Consider the following 20645-nt stretch of genomic DNA (forward strand, 5'->3'; position numbering starts at 1 on the left):
AGTTACACTGACACAAGTTTCCAATGATGTTTGGGTGGGCACCTATGAAGCAGATCACTCTGTGGGAAAAGTAGAGAGACTTTGACGGAGATACTCTGGTTGAGTATTGGAGTTCCCCCACAGTCGTTAATGTCAGATTGAGAGGGGTTAATTATGCCTCCTGTCCCAGCTATATTGTACAGGCAGTGGTAGAATGCAGCAAAGTTTTGTATTATAGTGGCCAGGTTAGTCATTTTTGCTTCAGATGCATCTAGGAGAAAGTTAATTTGAGATCAAAGTTTTTTAGCTTTCAGCTTTGATGTCAAGAGCTTTCCAGCTTGGTTACCTTGGTATTCTGTGGTTTGTAGTTGTAGATACATAAAGTAAAGAGTGCGTGGGTGTTATACATTTGGCTAGTTGGCTGGTTGGTTCTGCTTTGTTGGCTGATTCTAACGATGTGAGAGTATAGGTAAGATCTGTAATAGCGGCAGCATACTTTTTCTGTTTTCTCAATCCTTGGTTGAATGAGTTGCCCTTTAATAACCAATTTATGAGCAAGCCGAGCAGTGGCATACACACGATCCATGGGGCCCAGGTGCGAAAACTGATCCACGGGCCCTTCTCCACTCACCCACTCCCTCCCCTACCATTCACCTCCACCCAGGAAATCACACTTACATGCCTCCCAACGGTCATGCTTTGTGCTGGACAGGCCGATTTTGGTTGGCAATCCCGCTGTCCTGCCAAGCTCTACCTCTGCGTGATTTGCCAGGGGCAAGAGTTGGGAGGTATGTTAATTAAATACATTATATTTATATGTCATTATAAGCACACAGAAATTATGATGCGTACATACTCCACCAAAAACAAGAGAAGGGGGCTGCACACGGGAGGGGTAAGGGGGTTGCACAGAAGGGGGGGAGTGGTTGAAGTGCTGCCACAGGGGGGAAATGGCTGCACACAGGGTAAAGGGGGTTACACAGAGGGGAGGGGAAGGGGTTTTCTCACACAGGGTGGAAGAGGATGCACACAGGGGGGACATATACACAAACACACATACATACAGACACATACACATGCAAAATGTTTAAGTCACCCTCCTATTACCTACCTTTTAGGTGCAGGAGGGTGACTTCCCTGTGGTCCAGTGGCTCAGGCTGATGGGAGTCAGATGGGACTCTGACTCCCTTCTCTCCTTCCTCCTCCCACGTGGCTCCCGGTGGTTGCTGGGAAGAAGTGACCAGGGCAGTCACTTCCTCCCAGCGTCTGACATCATCAGAGGGGGCCCGGTCGCGCTGTTAAAGTGCAGCACTGACCAGCCCCCCTGGAAATTGGGTGGCCCTAACAGCAAGGGCCACCTGATGGGCCCCTTCAATACGGATCCGGAGGTAACACTGCGCGGGAAGGGCCGCAACACATGGCGGCAGGCACCCGGTCGCAGAGGTTCGCAGGGCTGCTGAGGCCCCTGGAGTGACGGGCCCGGTCGCAGCTGTGACCCCTGTATGTACGCCACTGTACACACATACATACAAACACACATACATACATACAGACACATACATACATGCACACACACACAGAGACACATATATACAGACACACACACATACAGAGAAACATTCATACAAACACACACACATACAAAATATTTTAGTCACCCTCCTGTTTCCTACCTTTAGATGCAGGAGGGTGACTTCCCTGGGCTCCAGTGGTGGCTCAGCCTGATGGGAGTCAGAGTTCCCACTCTGACTCCCTCCTCTCTTCCTCCCCCGCGGCTCCCAGTGTAAGCTGGGAAGAGTGACTGGGAAGTCACTTCCTTCCAGCTGTGATGTCACCAAAGGGGGCCCGGTCGCACTGTTAAAGCACCGCAGTGCTGACCGGGCCCCCTGGAAATCCATAGCCATCGGGTGGCTCTAACAGCATGGGACACTCGATGGGCCCCTTAACGTGCGGTCACGGCGGTTGTACCCCTACGACCGTGGTATGTACGCCACTGAAGCCGAACTACAAACATCAAATCTGCATCTGTAAGGTTTATGCTGAAGTATTAGGTTATGCAAGCTGCTATATACTTCAGTATTGTGAGAATGTTGAGCAGTGCTTCATTTAACTTCCAGGAGCCTCTGATAGTTTTGTATGCTAGCTGAGACCAGTGATTGTAGCGTATAAAGATTTGTCAAACATAAATCTATCCATGAGTCCTGCTTGTGGGCTGCTGATTAGTAAGTAAAGTCTTGCTCATGTGGATGTTGCTCTGTCCAAATGTGATGTAACTGGAATATGATTAGAAGTGCTCAGAACTGACCACCCAACTGCACCTCCTCTGGAGCTGGAGGCTTATTTGCAAGATCCTTTTTGTCTAGAGCTTACTTACCTCGTTTAGGCAGTGGGTTAGGAAGCGGATTTGCCATGTGTTTGGAATATGAACAAAGAGAAGTTCATTGTTAAGTTTGACCTGTTAGGAGCTAAAAGCACCCTTCTAAATCTTCATATTTCTGATTCATCTGGAAAGTCCAGTCTCGGTGGAATAGAAGATACCCTTGGTTTTGGACAGGGCATATGCGTGATAGCTGAGAAAAAGCATTGGGGGACTTGGTCCTGCAAAAATATGTTTTGGGGACAAATTATAGCCACATTGAAATGAGCTGCATCTTTAAAGAGGAGACATTGTGTGGACTGTTTAGGCCTCTAGCATTTAGGGAGTACACAAAGGAACAAAGTCGAGACAGCTGGACAAGAACTGAAAATCATGACTGTCCTGATGAAATTGGGACGGTTAGTAGGCATGTAATTTGGAATGCTTATCCAAGAATATTATATCAGGGCCTTTATTCGGTCTAGAGTCTGATCTTCTGGGTATGTTTAACCCACTTCTGCAAAGGTTAAACTGCGAAGGTAAGACAAAATTGGGAGGATTAGATGAAATCAAAGTTCTCGCTTTAGAGTCTCAGTTCTGCTCAGAACAGAGGTTTCTGGGAATTGTAGTTACGTTAACAGCACTAAGTTTAAATATATACCATACAGAAACTCTGAAAGCATAATTAGAAGGTTTAGAAGGTTTAGTTGTACATCCAAGGGACAAGTACAAATGTGTTATAAAGCACTGCAGGTTAGGAAGTAGGGCAGAGAGGGAGCTGTACAAATGTACTATAGCCAACACGAAGGAAATATTTAAGAATGGGAAATGTTGGACAGGAGAGGCATGTTTGGAAGAGACAAATGTTTGGAAGAGGCAGCAAAACATCCTCTTATACAAAATATTATACAGAAAAGCAGAATTTTAGATTTAGAACAGTGACCCCCTTTAATGTATAAGTAAAAATGTAACTGATATATGACAATGTATGTTATATACATAGATCTATTTACAAATACATTTATTGAAGTTTAAAGTCACATTAATGTGAGTTTTGTTGTTGTGTAAATATTTATACACTCATAAACACAACCAATATAGAGTGCTGAGAAAAAGAGTGACATTGGGATAAAAAAGAGTTACAGAGAGATTTGTTCAGTTGACACATCTATGGCGAAAATTTGATGAAATACTAATACATTTCCATTTGCCCAATTAGCATACATTATTAAGATGATTCAAGTTATAATTTTATTTGATTCTAGGTAAAACTGTTGTTTGGTCTTCAACTCCTCCCTAACCACAAAAATAAAAAAAATACTGGACATCCTTTGTCGCAAACAATAAATAAATAGACTATGTCCTTTGTTATTCTACATGATGATTATTATTTAAAGGATCACTATAAGGTCAGGAACACAAACATGTATTCCTGACCCTATAGTGTTAAAACCACCATCTAGCCCCCATGGGCCCCTCATGCTTCCATAAATATAGGAACATCTTACTGTATTCAAGCCTGAAGCTGTAGATTTGCATGCTTTTTGCCCTTTAGAAACAAGCAGTCTGCTGACATCATCAGAAGTGGTAGCCTGATCCAATCACAATGCTTCCCCATAGGATTGGCTGAGACTGACAAAGTGGCATATCAGGGGCAGAGCCAGCATGATTCAAACACAGCCCTGGCCAATCAGCATCTCCTCATAGAGATGAATTGAATCACTGAATCTCTATGAGGAAAGTTCAGTGTTTGCATGCAGAGGGAGGAGACACTGAATGTTTGGATGCATTTTAGACAGCCATGACCCAGGAAGGATCTCTAACAGCTATCTGAGGAGTGGCCAGTGAAGTTATCACTAGGCTGTAATGTAAGCACTGCATTTTCTCTGAAAAGATAGTGTTTACAGCAAAAAGCCTGAAGGTAATGATTCTACTCACCAGAACAAATTCAATAAGCTGTAGTTGTTCTGGTGACTTTAGTGTCCCTTTAAATTACAATGATTAACATGGTTAATATATCATGCTATCTGCTCAAGTAAAATTAAGCTGAGAAGCACCACAAAGACCATTTTGATGACGTTTGCCAAAGCACAGGTCTAGTAATGCCCTTTATTTTTTAAATATCTGTCTAACAGGAAGAAATACATAAGAATATGACGAAATTGGAAGAACAAATAGTACAGATGGAGAATTTTGCAAGTCATCTGGAAGAGATATTTATAACAATAGATGTAAGTATTATGTCTAAGACCCGATGAGCATCATGTTCTCAAGCTTCTGCAAGGTCATTGCTGGTACTCAGCAGGCAGTCTGTCACATTAACATTTTGTGATAATTACAGGAGAATTTTGTGAGACAAGAGCAAAACGTTGAGATGCACTACAGCGAAATCATGGACGTGCTTGCTCAGAAACACGAGGATAAAGTGCAAGCTCTGGGAGATGAAAAAAAACTCAAGCTAGAATCATTGTTTGAGCAGCTCATCGATTCTGGGAAAAGTTTGGACACCTCTAAAGATTTGATGGAAACAATCCAGGATCTGTTTAAAGGAAAGGAGAAAGTGGAGTTTATGAAGGTAAAGGTTGTGAATATTTGCGTCCAATTTGTAGAGCCGATGAGTTCTAGACATGAAACATATGACAAAAATCAGTGACTGCTAACCTTGATATCCCAGATATTTGTGTACTCAGTTCCCCGTGATGACAGCTGAGTATTGTGGGAAATTAATTTCACAAATCATTAAGATTCTAAGGTTATTGCACACTGACTTTAATGGTCGTTGAAATAGGCAATAAAGTTAAAGGTTCCTGTAACAAAGCATATTAAAGTATTACTTACCGCCCAGGATTTTTAATTGTATGTTGACTTATCCCCTTTTTTAAAAACAAATATTTGTTTGTGAAGTATGAAAATCCAAAATGTTGTAATTAGCTCTATCCTGGAACTGCCTGTTGCCTGCTTGGCTCCCGAAGACTGTCACTGAATATAGAAATTGGCCGAGGAGAAACAAAAACAAAATTTCTGTTTCTAATCCTCAAGAGCAGCGTGTGCCTTGATTGTGCCAGGACTGAACTGGATTGTAAATTTTTTTTTTTTTTTTTTTTATTGGAGTATGACACAAAAAAAGATTATTAGTAATTTTCTGTTTTATTCTAAGGTAACCTTTCTGACGAAATGACTGCTACCCTTGAAATCTTGCACTAAAACAGAGTAGCTTGTCAATTTTTTGAAAAGAATAAAAAATAAATTATGTTAAAAGACTCTTATTTTGTTATGTATGTTCTCATTACAAACAATCAGTTAAACAACAATGTGCAAAATGTAAGTAAAAATATTCTGGTATATAATACAGAGTTTTTGGCTCAGACTGGTTGCTTTGTTAGAGATGATTTGAGATATTTTCTACTTAACATTTGCAAGCGAACACTCAGCTATGTAATGAATAATCCCCTTGGTGACAATACTGTAATATAAGCAAAGGAGTACTATTCAAATAGAAAAGAGAATTTGCACAATTACCAATTATATGTAAATGTTTCTATAAAGGGACATTACGTACCAGAATAGGTTACATATTATATTGTATAATATATGTTGTATAAGTGTATTTGAGTAAATATTGTATAAGAGGAGATGATAGTAATAAGTGTTTCTTTGTCTTTGTCTGCAGACTGCGTTAGACACAACGAACAGGTAATGGCTTTGATTTTATATGTCTCTGAATATAATCCATTTCTACCATGTATTAAGCCAGGTATGGGGAGTATGCTACGCCACGTATATAATTGAAATGGTTTAAAATGGGCTGGTTTGCTTTAACATAATAGCAGAACAATGGGTGCCATTAAATATGGCTGTAACTAAGCTTGTGGTATCAAGGCACTGTATCTCTGAGCCTTGTGACTGCGAGATTGTAAGATAGAAAAAACATAATTCTGATTCATGAAGGATTAGAAAATTCCATATGGCTTCAGTCATGCAGAGCTCACATATTGTGCTAATTCACTAGTTCTCATTCTAAGACGTTGTGGGTACTAGGACATAACTAGAACCATTATTAACAGTGTGACTGAGTACCTTCGCCAAGCGTTCCTTTCTTTGGAGCAGGATATCTAGAGTGATTATAGCGTTATTCTCGAAACTCGGCACAGTTCTGATCAAGTAAGCAGTTCCAGAGTGATTCAGGGTAGCTCCCGGTCAAGTGCTTAGTGTTTAGGACGAGCCAAGGCGGCCTCCAAAGATCATTAAAGCAGGCTAGGAAGTCCAGCTAAGCGTCCAGGATGTCCAGCGGGTGATGGCAAAGCACGGGAAGGTGAGCCGGATGATTTTAAATCTTTTGGGGAGGGTTTGCCTTGGAGTCCTGCACCAATTGTCATGGTGATAGGACCAGCCCATCACAAACAACATCTGCAGAACTTTATAGGAGAGCATTGGAGCCATAGATCTGCCCACTTCCTGTTTACGTAGAACACTAGTCATACAAATATTACACAGATACGAGAAAAAGAGGAGAGTCTTTATGGGCCATTCATCATAACAACACTTATTTGCTTATATGACAAAAATGTATCAGGCATTTAAAGCAGTAGGATATCAACTGCTAGAGAACTTCACAAAGTAGCACAAAATACAGTGTTGATCACGCAATGTCAAGAAAGGTGTTACCAATTTGCTAATCTTATTCATTTATTTATTGATTGGGTTTATAAGATGCCATGTTTTGTAAATACATACTCATTTCTGTTTGCAGATTGAATGCATATTTAAATAAAGATTTGAATTTAAACATATCAACAAACGCAGAATTCGAAAACAGCAGTGTAGATTTCTCTGAAGTAGAACAGCTTCTGGACTCCATTAATACAATCCCAGGTAATGTTAGTATGACATTTTGCAATCTCTCTCTATCTACATGTCTGTCTATCAATCTATTTATAACCATGTAAATGTAAGTGATTTAGGAGGCAAAAATACTAATATCAAAAATATTTAACCAGGATGCTTACATTTAACTTTCAATATTTTTCAAGCATATTGATAGAGAGGGGCTAGAAAGGATAGAAAGAAGCGCCGTGTGGATTTATAATTTAGCACCTCCCCAGGTCAGGAGGAGTAACCGTGTCAATAACTGAGAAAGCTTCACATGCAGCCAATGAGATGCTCCCTCAGTGGTAGTATTGCCTTGTGCTTGTTGACACTTAGAATACAATCCAGCCAATAACATTTATTGGCAGTTTATTGGCTCCCAATAAGCCATGGTTTGGAATCAATTTTAATTCCCACTGTTAAAGGCTTATCGTCAGCTGATAAATATTGTTTCAAATAATACTGATTTTCAAAAAATGCTTAAAATTGTTATTATACTTAGCGATTCAATGCCATTTATCAAGGGCATAATCTGCGATATGATGATCAAATTGATCAAATGCCCGCTTACAGCACTATTAGCCAGTGGACAAATAGTTTAAAAAGCACATGAGTACAAAGTAGGTTTAAGCCCTCCCCTATGCCCCCACCTAGCATACCATGAGTGGGTGCATGTCTGCTAAACAGTTAGCATCAAATGACTGCTCGACATGATAAAAGATTATTGCTATTGCTCCCAGTCACTATTAGCGTGCAGAGGGGACGTTTTATAGGTCCTCCCATGCCCACTGTGGGTATCCGGTGAAGGCTGTAAAATAAAGAGTGTGTTGGACAGATCACTGGCCACAAGATATGCTAATAATTCAATACTGTAATAAAGTAGGGGGACATAGTATCCCACCGTGCACACTCCCATGGCCAGCAGATGGGGCTAAAGGGACATCAAGACCTAATTCTGGTGAGTGAATTAAGGAGTTTTAACCGTTTTCCACTTAATATGCTCTACAGAAACAATTATACCATTCTGAATCCACTTCATATTGGTTTCGTCTCACAATGTTACTATATGTCCATTTCATTATTAAAAGCATTTTGAACGCAAAACTCTCCTGAGTAACACATTCGTACAAAAAAACGACTTTCTTGTTGAAAGTCCAATAAAAAAAAACTATAAATGCTATACAAAGAAACGAGAGAACAGTTCTGTCCCTGTGTTGTATCGGAAAAAATCAAAAAAGAAAAAAATATCGAAAATTAATTAAATTGATCCTTTATTAATTTAAATCTAAACACACACACTGATAATGATAAGATCAATGGTCATCGCTGCCCCAGTGATGGATAACTGAGGCAGAAACGGATGACTCAAACTTACTAGTACTAAGTGAGGAATATGTACAGACGGGAAGTGAAAAGGACAAAAAATATATACATAGACAAAAGACGGGGGCACAAGTCACCGAAGGCGGTGAAGTAGATAACTCCCTAAAAAGGTGGTTGTATGCACTGTACGGTATGTAGCGAAAGTGACTTATTGTAAGTTCCCAGTGTTAATTATGATCTTAACACCTTGATCCGATACGTGCAGCACACCATAGGATACCAAAAGATCCGATAATTATGGTCTGTGCGGTACACAAGCTAGAGTGGCTGGTTTATACAATGTATCAGTGCCGTCTAGTTGTATCTACGGCACACCAGAGGATAGAGACTGTAATCTGCACCGTATAATTGCTCAAACCGCAAAAATATATACAGGGTATCGGTACAATCTCACGGTATCAAGTAGGGGTTCCATACATAGGTCCGATAAGTACAGTCCACCAAAGTGATGCCCCTAGGGAGATAGGGCTGTTGTGGTCTGCTGTTTGGTAACAGAGGAGTATGTGTGGAAACAGTTATCAAGGTACGTGCCCCTAAAACATATAGTCGTTAACCAGTCTAGTCAGAGCCTAGCAAAATCTCACTGTTTGAGATGAGATGTCTGGATAGCACAATTGCAATAGCAGAAATATTGTGCCCCTTGGTTAGCACACAATGAAATAGTGGGTATAGATCCTAAACTGTGCCTTCGAGGGCACCTGTGTCTAGTAAATAAATGTCTCAAATAACTATCTGTATGAGAACCAAAAGTACCCTAATCTGTGCCTTCAAGGGCACCTATCAGTAGTGCTAACAGTGCTAGGCTAGGCTAGAAACCTGGAGAAAATCTTAGTAAACTGTAGTCTAATAGTCCAGCTACAGTGTAATAGGTCCGAGAATCCTGGGTGTATCAATGGTGGCTGGGTGTAAAGTAGCACACCAAATGTCGTCAGATCACACCTAACAGGATCGATGTCTAGAGCCCCGACGCGCGTTTCACCAAACACACAGGCTCATCAGCCTCCCCCCACATATTAGGGTACGTTTGGTTCTCATACAGATAGTTATGTGTCTCTAGTTCACACCTAACGCCTGAGATTTAGCAGTGTTCACTTTATGGTATGATACATTACCATAACTTCAAGGGATCTTGAAGCATTAACATGATGTCAACTGCAAACATGGTTATTTTTTGCTTTGCCTTTTATTGTATCTCAAATTATTTAACTTTAGTTACAGACCTAATTTTGCTTGCCTATGGTTCCAAGTGGAGCACATAGAAAAGTGTCTTGTGCCATTGCTTATCTCAAAGCTCTCAGACAGGCATCCCAAGGTACGAACCCATGCCACCAGGGCTCACATATCCCCAATACAACCAGTTGAATGCCTTGTCCTTGTCCGAGGACAGGAGAAGACACTCGACCTTACCGTGGGAGACCAAGTCCAGATGGCGTCTGATGCTTGCTGCCTTTGTACAAACCCCACCTGGTCGTTATGCACCCCTTGAGGCCCCTGACAAGAATTTAGGTCTTAGATTGGCACACCTAGTAAGAAGTTTACCTGGTTTTGGGAGAGGGATGTAGGGGTTTAATAGTGTTGTGAGATATGGCAGCAGGGTTAAGGAAACTTCTTATAACAAGTAGCTGTGTAGCAATCTTGCCTCGGTAATTTCCCAAATTGTAAGGATTTGATAGCCTTTTCTACTTCATCAGTGGTGATTGGTGCTGTGAGCGTAGATGCTTGTGCATCAGTTATTCAGGGTAAAGGGATCTCTTGAAAAAAGGACTCTATATCTCCTGGACTAGGTTGGTGGATTTGCGTTCAGGAAAATATGCATAGCGATTTATAGAATTTTGCACAGAGATTTGCCATCTGCTGTGAGTCATAAACCTTATGGCCTTTGTCATCAAGCAAATATGGGATAGATTTATATGTTTCTAGTTTCTTGCGTTTAGTGGCCAGCACACTACCTACTTTGTTGCCACTTGAGTAAAATTTGTCTCTGAGTCTTTTAAGCATAAATTCAGTTTCCTCTAACTGAAATGTATGCAATTCATGTTTTATCTGCTTTAGTTGTTCATGTACCTTAGGTGTATTGACTACTTTATGTGTCCTATCTAAATGTGCTAGTTGGAGTGATCCCTGTCTTCCCCACCTTTGGAAGATGTGTCTATCTATACTAGGGTACAATAACATATTAAGGTCCCCATAAAAGATTACATTGGCTTCTGATTATATGTTCTCTCTGTAATGGCACAAGATGAGCTAAAACCAGCTTGAGTTCTGAGCGGGAACCCACCGAAGGGCAGCCTATTTCAGTTACTGCCCGTTCTCAGAATACTCTTGCAACCCGTTTTTTGCTCTCTGTAAGTTTAAAGGGTAATCCAGACATGGACCCCTTGCTCACGGTGCCTAGAGAGATATCAGCTATGCCTCACTGATGATGCCTAACAAGACTGAAACGATCATCTGGGGTTGCTGTGTCTCTCGTGCAGAGGGAACTTCCTGGCATTTCGGATCTGGACTGCCCGTATGGGTGGGACCAGTCTGATATGCTTCAGATATGTTCTCTCTGTAATAGCACAAGATGAGCTAAATCCAGCTTGAGTTCTGAGCGGGGACCCACCGAAGGGCAGGTTATTTAAGTTGCTGTCCGTTCTCAGAATACTCTTGCAACCCGTTTATTGCTCTCCATTGTTTGGTAAATATACATTAATTGTGCAGGAGATAATGTTTTTTTTTTTTTAAAATTCTTTATTTTGGCAGTCAACATGGTATAGACAAAATACATTCGATAAGGCAGATGATTACAGTTAACAATTCGCTAGCATTTGGCAAGTGATCGATGTTGACTGCAATTTTTTATTATTTAAAGTGGTGTGGCTTGCTACCGCCATAATCCTGCCTCGGGTGGTGGTTGTAGTAGGTGTGAGTGTTAAGGTCAGGTATGGCTGTGTGTCGTCAGAGGATGAGACGTGTTGTGGTGTATGTCAAGAGCGGACTGGATGCTGTGAAATTTCAGCTCCCCATATTGGAGTGGGTGTATGTGGTTACTCGCATGGAGCTGGGGGGGGGGTAGGTGGTCCTTAATGAGCTAGTGTTCCCGGTCTTGGCCCATAGAGGCCTGGGAGGTGGTGTCGATGCGCATGTTTTTCCATTGTCGGTGTCCTGCGTGGTATATAGTATGTTGTCTACATGGTGTGTGAAACATAAACATACGAGTGTGTCATATAAACGATGGTACACTAGAACAGTGTTAGATATATATAACATATACTTCGTCAGCGAAATATTTGCGTGAGGCTGGCCCTGTGTGGTGCCGTGCCTTGAGAAAAGGAGAAGCAAATTTTCGCATAAGACAAAACATAAGAAAAAATATAAAAGAAAAGGAACTTGTGAATTGCTAGAGTCAGGTAGTTGCCCGGCTGTGTGTGCTCCGGGTTGCCGGGATAAACGGGACAGTGTTAGCCGGGTCCCAAGTTGTCGATGCAGGCGTTGCGGTAGGGTCCAGGCCCAGGGTGGTCAGGGTTGCCGCTATCTCCGATGACTCCGCCACTTTGATCTCCATGTTCTGGTGCTGTATTATCAGTGCTCGTGGTGGGCCCCAGCGATATTTGATGCCTTTTGCTGATAGTATAGATGTGAGTGGTCGTAGTGTTCTCCGCCACTGTAGGGTCGGACGGGAGAGATCTGAGTAGAATGTAATGTCCATTTCTTCGAAGCGGAGCGGTGGTTTCCCCCTCACTGCATTCATGATGGCTGCTTTATCTTGGCCATTTTGGAACTTGACCAGTAGGTCACTAGTGGTAACCGCTGCTGCTGCAGGAGGCTTAGGGAGCCGAAACACCCCCTCTAGGATAATGCCCTTCCCTTGTTTGGTAGAGAGCAGGGTTGTGAAGAGTCTGCGCAGGCAGTGTGGTAGTTCTGCCTGTGTAATAGTATCTGAGAGGCCTCTTATTTTCAGGTGTTTCCACCTTCTCTTGTCCTCCATTGCTGCAATCTGGTGGCTCAGAGTGGTGTGAGCTGTAGTGAGGGTGTCTATTTGATTCTGCAGCTCCTGGATGTGGGCTGCATGTGTTGTAGTGGTCTGTTCTATTGTGCTTAGGCGCCCATTGAACCCCTTGAGGTCTTCTCTCACCTGTGAGATTTCGGAGGACAGGCTTTGACGGAGGTCCGCCAGGAGGCTGGTAAGTATGCCTGTGGTGAGTGGTTCTGACCCTGTGGCTGCTGACTGGGCAGGCTGGGCTGACTGGGCAGGTTTCCTGCTTGGCCCCTCTGCAGTGAGGAGGGAGTAGTCCTCTGAGTCGTCAGAGAAATCTTCCAGGTCCGCCGCCATTTCTGTTCTCCCCATGCCTTGCGGCCCTCTCAGGAGTTCGCCGATATCGGCACAGAACCGGGGTCGGTCCGGACGGGGCTTCTTGTTTTTTCTCCCCATCATTTGCACGGCTGTCTGCTGCTTATTGGGGGGTGACCACCCCGTTTTTTCCGCCGTTTTCAGGCTTTTTTCGCTCCCGTTTGTCGGAGCTCAGAAACTGTGCGTCCGAAGCCGTTGGGCGCTAGCTCCACCCCCCTCAGGAGATAATGTTAAAGCTTCCTTTGGCATTATTTTTAACTGATAAGTATCTGCACTGGAGGGAGTGTTGAAATAGTACAGATGTGTCTCCTTTTGTAGTGTAGTTAAGCGAATGGAAGATGTGGGGCAAGAGTGTGTATTCTAAATAGGGCACTTTCCCTCGGGCGAAATGTGTCTCTTGGATTCAAACTCTTGGAAACATACTGTAAATTTTCCTCCTGTTTACTTCCTCCCAGAAAAGTCTGCATTTGTGGTGTTAAGTCCACCCCCTCTAAAATTCACACGTTTTAGAGTCATATTGGGTGAGAGGGCCAGTGTTTAGTTGCAGCTTCAAAAATCTGACCTCTCGTTGTATGAGTACAGAGATGTTCAGAGGTGTCACATAAGTGTAATGTCTTCCCATAAGTGACATTTGAGAACATTTTTGTAAATTCCAAAACATAACCAAAAATTTTGTATGAAGCAAGACCTCTGTCCAATATTGCGGTTCCACATGGATGCTATAACCCAACTTGTGACATATATTTTCCCCATGACCAAAACCAAAGCCACCCTGTACATTAAACAGTAAGAATAAATCAGTAAAATTAATCAAAAAATGAGAAACTAAAGTATAATGTAAAATGAGATACTGTAGAAATCGCCTCCCACCATATTTGGAGGACATAGCAGCTCAGCATTAAGAGAGAGCATAGGGGCTCTATATTCCAGAGCATAGTGATAAATCTTGAATGGACACTATAGACTTCCGGGTCGTTACTTGACTTTTGGTTGCCTAACTAACACTGGACATCCTCACGCTTTGCATGAGGACATCCAGTGTCATCTAAAACCTAATGCGAGCATTCTTTCAGGTAAGTGACACAAGGGTTTCTGCTCTGCAGGTGGGGGAGGAGGGGTTGAGCAAGCGAGGGGGCACAGTCAGGTATAACTTTGTATTCCTAGCCTATAGTTTCCCTTTAACTAAGTGACCACATAATTATATTAAGAGATCAACAAGCCTAAGTTGGGCATAATGAGGGTAAAGTAACAAAAACCATAATGGAACCATTATAACCTGAGGCCTACACTCTGCAAGTAGAGAGGAAACTTGTAACAGGAATACACCAGTAACCTCATAGGGACAATTTTGGAGATCTTGAGGTGGAGGGTACAATGGACCATTAAGGCACTCAACTTCACCTCCGAAGTGGGCTTCATAGATTGTAGTATGTCCCACATATGGAGGAGCTTCATACCCTCCACCGGCATGGACACAGCTTTTGTAGACCCATTATTAGTGATGAGTAATTTGTTGAGGTAACCCCCATGTAGATTATTAAGTGTTTATTCAGAGCCTGGGTCAGTGGAAGAAGTTCTGCCAGTCCATAGTAAATGAGGACAAATCAGGCATTAGTTATAGAGCTGATTATTTGTCTGCGAGCACTTTTGTGGAACACACCACCAGGAAAAGCTGGGTCTTGTGTGTGAAGAAGTGTATGTGGGCCAGTACATCCCTAGATGCCATCAGTGGGGCCGCATGTCCTTTAGACAATTTGTGGATTCCTTCCACTATAAATTCCTCATTAGTCAGTGTACATGGTAGGTCATGTACATACTCTTTGAAATACATTTTTAGGTTTACATTGGATACTCAATCAGGGATTCCTTCTTGAGAAATTTTATGTTCTAGCCAATATGTCCTCTCTGGTAACCCCTTGTGTTCATCCACCAGTGCCTTATGTGAGTCAATGATGTTGTCCATTTTGTTTTATAGCTTATCTGTTCTCTCACCCAGATCCCCTATAGATTTGGCCAGTTCTGAGGTAAGTCTTGTGAGATCAGACTGCAAGTCTCTGCGCAGGTCTTGAAACATGAGTTTCATTTTGTCTGAGGTCAAGATGGCCTCAAGGCCAGAGAGTCGTCCGTTGTTGCCGCCAGATTTTTACTGTGGTCCACGGGGTAGGGATTTAATTTAACCCCTTAAGGACCAAACTTCTGGAATAAAAGGGAATCATGACGTGTCACACACGTCATGTGTCCTTAAGGGGTTAAGCTGCATTTCCTTGGGCTTACTATGCATTATTGTTAACTGTTTTCCAGCTAAAATATTTTCCTTAAATGCCAATTTTTCAGCCACTTTAGTTCTGGTATATGAGGAGCTACAACCATTGTTCACACACACCAAACCATGCCCCTGAGATACATTATCTTTTAACAAATTGATCAAATTTTATTAAATGTTTAGTTGACTTTATGACATGGATAAATGTAAATTAATCCAAGTGGCAAACTCATGATGTACTGTGTATTTCTCAAAAAAAAACGTAGATTTAATTAGACAAGATAGAAGTGAGGAGCAGGACATCATTCTTCTTCAATCACTCCATGGATGGCTTTTATTTGCTTTTATATCGTAGCATCATTCATCAACCTGAAATCCTCAATGATTGTGCATGACATAACATAGCATTTAGTAAGCTCTATAATCCTTATTTATCTTTCTCTTTGCAGCTCCATCGGCTCCTGTATTAAACCCTCAGACTCCGAACTCCGCCACTGCCACCTCGCTACGTGTGTGCTGGAGCCTCTTCTCAGATGACACTGTAGAAAGTTACCATCTGTACTATAAACCTGTCTCTGATGGAACCCCTGGAGAAGATAACGGGGGTAAGAGTTTAAACTAGAGGAGCAAAAGGAGCATTAGACATTTCAATGAATTACTTCTGAACCAATGTAGAAAGCATGTATGTTAATATACAAAGAGTACATACAAAGGAATACTGTCACAGTTAGTAACAATGTCGGTATATGTGTCTGCTTATCTATCTAGCTAACCAAGATTTATAATCCTAAAGCATCAAATATAGAGTGAAATAGTGTCATTTAAATAATCATCTTCTTTTTTTTTTCTTGGAGTCGTCTTAGGATTTTATGGTAAGCATTATAATGATTACAAAGGTTTTAGTGTAGATATTGATTTTAATGGCACAAGTTACTTGAATTGTGTAAGTATGTGCATTTGAATTGTATCTAATTATATAACTTGTGTTTCTCCTTTATATTACACACTGTTTCATTTGCTTTTTAGTTCTCATTAAAAGGACACTATATTCACCAGAACCTCTATAGCTTAATGCAGTGGTTCTGGTGTCTATAGACTGTTCCTGCAGGCTTTTCAATGTAAACACTGTCTTTTCAGAGAAAATTGATTTAATGTATCTCTATGAGGAGATGCTGATTGGCACAGCACATAATTTTGCTGCCCATGCACAATACCCTCCTAATGCTTTCCTGAAGGAAAGCATTAAACTGGCTGAGATAATCAGGATTGATGATCTCAGCCATGGAGGCAGGGCCAGCTGTGGCGAGAACAGTGCGGCAGGGAAGTAAAGGTGGGTAAAATACCTTTGCAATCTGAGGGAGGCAGGGGACCTACACAACCACTCCAGGACTATAGTGTTAGGAACCTTTGCAATCTGAGGGAGGCAGGGGACCTACACAACCACTCCAGGACTATAGTGTTAGGAATACATGTTTATATTCCTAACACTACAGTGTTTCTTTAATGTAAACTCAACAGAGGTCCATGTACGATCTGACTATGCTTTGCTTACTCTCTTCATTGATATTTCATGCTTGGCTACACTTTCTAAACAGATGAAACCTCCCCTGTGACACTGACTCATTGGCGTCATTGCCATCATGCTGGAATCCTGACAGGGTGACATCAGTCACTCCATTCCTATACTCTCTCACCAGTGCTAGCAAAGTTAGCTATGGAGTTCCCATAGCAACCACAGCCCATACGCTGTGGTTGCTATGTGTGGCACTCAGTTCTTCATCATAGACTCTGTGCTGAAGAATTGATTGACAAGTGATAGAAATAACTATTTTATATAAGGTTTTTCTTCCAATCTGTATATTTCCTAGCAAATCTGAAATGGTATGCTCTTTAACAAAAGCAGGTTAAATTTACATGATAAGAACCCTGTTAGTGCAAATAACACAAAACACATTAAGGCTTAGTTTACTATGCATTTTCCATTTTGTTTGTTGCAGCTTGCACTTTGTGTTTAATAAATAGACATGTGCAATTTGTTTCGTTCCGAATATACATTCGGACAAATTTCGTGCAATTCGGTAATTCGGATGCTTAGGAATGTCCGGAGTTCGAATTGCCGAATTTGCAAATTGTCAAAGTGCTGAATTTCCGAAGTGCGAACCAAACTGAATTGCCAAAGTGTATTGGATTTCTGAAAAGTGGCAAAACAAGTGGTTAGGGTTATAGGCTAGAGTTGGGTTTAGGGTTTGGAGTTAGGGGCAAAACAAGTGGTTAGGGTTAGGTTTAGGGTCAGGGTTAGGTTTAGGGTTAGGGTCCGAATTGCCAAAGTTCCGAATTGCCGAAGTGCCGAACCGAATGCCATTGGTCCGAATTGCCGAAGCAGACTTATTTCTTTACTTACCCGAATTACCGAACCAAACCAAATTTTTTGCCCATGCACATCCCTATTATTAAATGTTTAAGAATGTTGGGACTGTCTAAATAATTTTTGCTGCTGAGCTCTGCCATTTAAATATTAGTAAACAGCCCTGTAGACCCTAGGGCAACACAGCTTAGTCCGCTTACCTAGCTTTGGCAGCCCTGTACAGCTCAGTAGTAAGTAACTGAGTGAGCCGTTCAATTTTGGAATATTAGCCTTAAAGAACCAATTGTTATGATGACATATAGACCATTGTGATCTGTATGAGGTTAAAACAGAAGTTCATTCCCAAAAGCCCTCTCTGAAACATCCAATAATATCGGTTACTAGACTGGATGTCTAGAAAACATTTTTAAGTGCTTCCAACTTTTTTTTCCTTCTACCTTAATCTTCTACATGTGAATGAAGAACATGCTGATTTTTGGATTTTCTTTTATTTTTGTTATATTACTTTCCTTGCATCCGAAGCTAAAATTGTTACTAAAACAACTTTCTCTCGCACAGGGCCGGCACTACCTGTTAGGCGGACTAGGCAGCTGCTTAGGGCGCCCCTTGGGAAGGGGCGCTGCCAGGACCGCCTGCCCCCCACATGCTGCAGCCGCCCGAGCGCTCTTCAGAGAGCCTCAGGCGGCTGCAGCTTTGCCCGGATTGGTGCTTCCATGAGGGTGCACCGCCTGGGTGCAGCATGAGGAGAAGGGCTGACAGGAGGGAAGCGCTCAGCGCTCCCTCCTGTCACTCCCTCACTGTAGCGTGGCCGAGCCCTGTATAGTCCGCCAGTACAGGGAGCATCTGTCTCCTGTACCCGGTGTTCTATCAAATTCCTCTACCTCGTGAAAATCCCCTACTCTCGTCACTTCCGGTGAGGGGAATCAGCTGGATCCTGTGCTGCACATGCGTGCTCGACCTCCTGCTACTCCTCCACAGCAAGGTCCTGGAAGGTAAGTAAAACTTACCTAACATTAACCCTAAATGTCCCATGTCCCATGTCCTAAGCTTAGTGAATACACTAACTATAATGAAAGTGTAAAACTAGTTTTACTTACCTTCCAGGACCTTGCTGTAGAGGAGTAGCAGGAGTGCTAGCACGCATGTGCAGCACAGGATCCAGCTGATTCCCCTCACCGGAAGTGACGAGGGTAGGGGATTTTCACGGGTAGGGAAATTTGATAGAACACCGGCTGGACTAACAGGAAGTGCACTTCCTTTTAGTCCGGCCGGGTACAGGAAACAAAAGCTCCCTGTACCCGCGGACCATACAGGGCACGGCCACGCTACAACAGAGGTAGGGGAGGGGGGAGAAATAAATTGACTGGGAGGGGTGAGAAATAAGTTGACGGGGGGGGGGGAGAAATAAATTGACAGGGAGGGGAATTGACGGGGAGGGAGGGGGAATGAGAGTGGGGAGGGGAGAAGAGAGTGACAAGGGAGGGGGAGAAGAGAGGGACAAGGGTGGAGAAGAGAGTGACAAGGGATGGAGAGGGGGAGAAGAGAGTGACAACGGAGGGGGGAGAGATTGACATCCATCACACACACACACAATCACACACAATGCACCCCTTATGCACAAAGACAATGCACCCCTTGCACACAAAAAACACACAATGCATTACACACACAATGCATTACACACACACAGACACACACACAAGCAATGTAACCCTTACACACAATGCATCCCTTACACACACAGAAACACACAATGCATTCCTTACACACACTCAATGCACACCTTACACACACTCAATGCACCCCTTACAGACGCACACACTGCATCCCGTACATACACAGAAACACACCTTGCAGCCCTTACACATACAAACACAAGTTCACACAATGCATTCCTTACACACATATCAGGACATCCCCTACACACTCCACCCCCTGTGAACAAACTCATTGGTGGAACATGAAGGTGGACCCTGGGACCCAGACCTTGAGCTGTGTAAGGGGCCCCCAAAAAATGGAGCTGCTTCCCATTCTCCCAGAACATTGATTTTTGTGACTACAGTTACAAACAGCCTCCAGAGAGCCTGTTCTACACCAGACCAGTGGAGCCAGACTGCAGTTAGAGCCAATCATCATCCTCATCTGGTTGTAAGTAGGCAATCTAGTATATTATTCGTGGCACTAATCTCTAATTTACCTCACATTAAAGGGACACTATAGTCCCCAGAACCACTGCAGCTTAATGTAGTGGTTCTGGTGTCTATAGCCAGTCCCTGCAGGCCTTTTAATGTAAACACGGCGGCACTGCAGCACTGGCATTAGTTAACATAGCAGATCATATTGTGATGTCACATGGGGGTGGGTGGCAAACTTTACTTTTGCCTAGGGCGGCAAAAATCCTTGCACCGGCCCTGCTCTTGCACTCAGAGTCATCTAATGCTTCATACCCTCATAGGCAGTAATGTCTCTTGTTCCCTTTGCTGTCTAATTCCAGCTTTCTCTCCTACTTTTAGTAGCTTGACTTGTTAACTTTCTAAGATCAAGTATACATGTAAATCCTGGGGTAATCTCTGCTAACATTCTAAAGTGTGTCACCTAACTGGTCTTGGGTAACAGGATGCAATAGTCAGCCTTTAAAGTACAATATTTTCTATATTTTGGATGTTGATTCTAACGAAACCCCATCAAAATAAACAAACCAATGGGCAAATACAAATGGCTACAAAACAATATATTACTGTACACTATTGTGGTCAATAAATATATACTATTTTGTTCTCCAGTGTGCTAGTGGTTTTTTTTAAATTTCAGGACCCCCCCTTTTACAAAAAATAAAATCCCCTCTGCTGAGGTGATCAGGCTTAATGACCATTTTGTCCAGTCAAATGCTTCTCACAGAAAAGCAAAGAGTCTAATGCTTCTCTATGAGACGCATCAGAGGACATTTGCAATGCTTGAAGACGTTGAACGTCAAGACATGGGCCATTTTAAAATGTAGAGCCTATATCTCAATGTTTTTTATATTCCACAACATCGTTAGTTTCAGATAATGGGCTGATGTTGTTTCATTTAATACACAATGCAATATATGGAATTTTCT

General features: G+C 42.4%; 1 protein-coding gene across 1 annotated transcript in view; it reads left to right on the forward strand.

The window, feature by feature from the left end:
- FSD2 (fibronectin type III and SPRY domain containing 2) overlaps positions 1–20645 on the forward strand; it is a 71972-nt gene that overhangs the window by 16178 nt on the left and 35149 nt on the right. Inside the window, exons 3-7 of the mRNA XM_063448993.1 lie at positions 4471–4566; positions 4677–4910; positions 6006–6028; positions 7086–7207; positions 15630–15785. Of these exons, the coding sequence (XP_063305063.1) occupies positions 4471–4566; positions 4677–4910; positions 6006–6028; positions 7086–7207; positions 15630–15785 (631 nt within the window). The remainder of the gene's footprint in view (positions 1–4470; positions 4567–4676; positions 4911–6005; positions 6029–7085; positions 7208–15629; positions 15786–20645) is intronic.

Source organism: Pelobates fuscus, chromosome 3 (assembly GCF_036172605.1).
Source record: "Pelobates fuscus isolate aPelFus1 chromosome 3, aPelFus1.pri, whole genome shotgun sequence".
Taxonomy (NCBI): domain Eukaryota; kingdom Metazoa; phylum Chordata; class Amphibia; order Anura; family Pelobatidae; genus Pelobates; species Pelobates fuscus.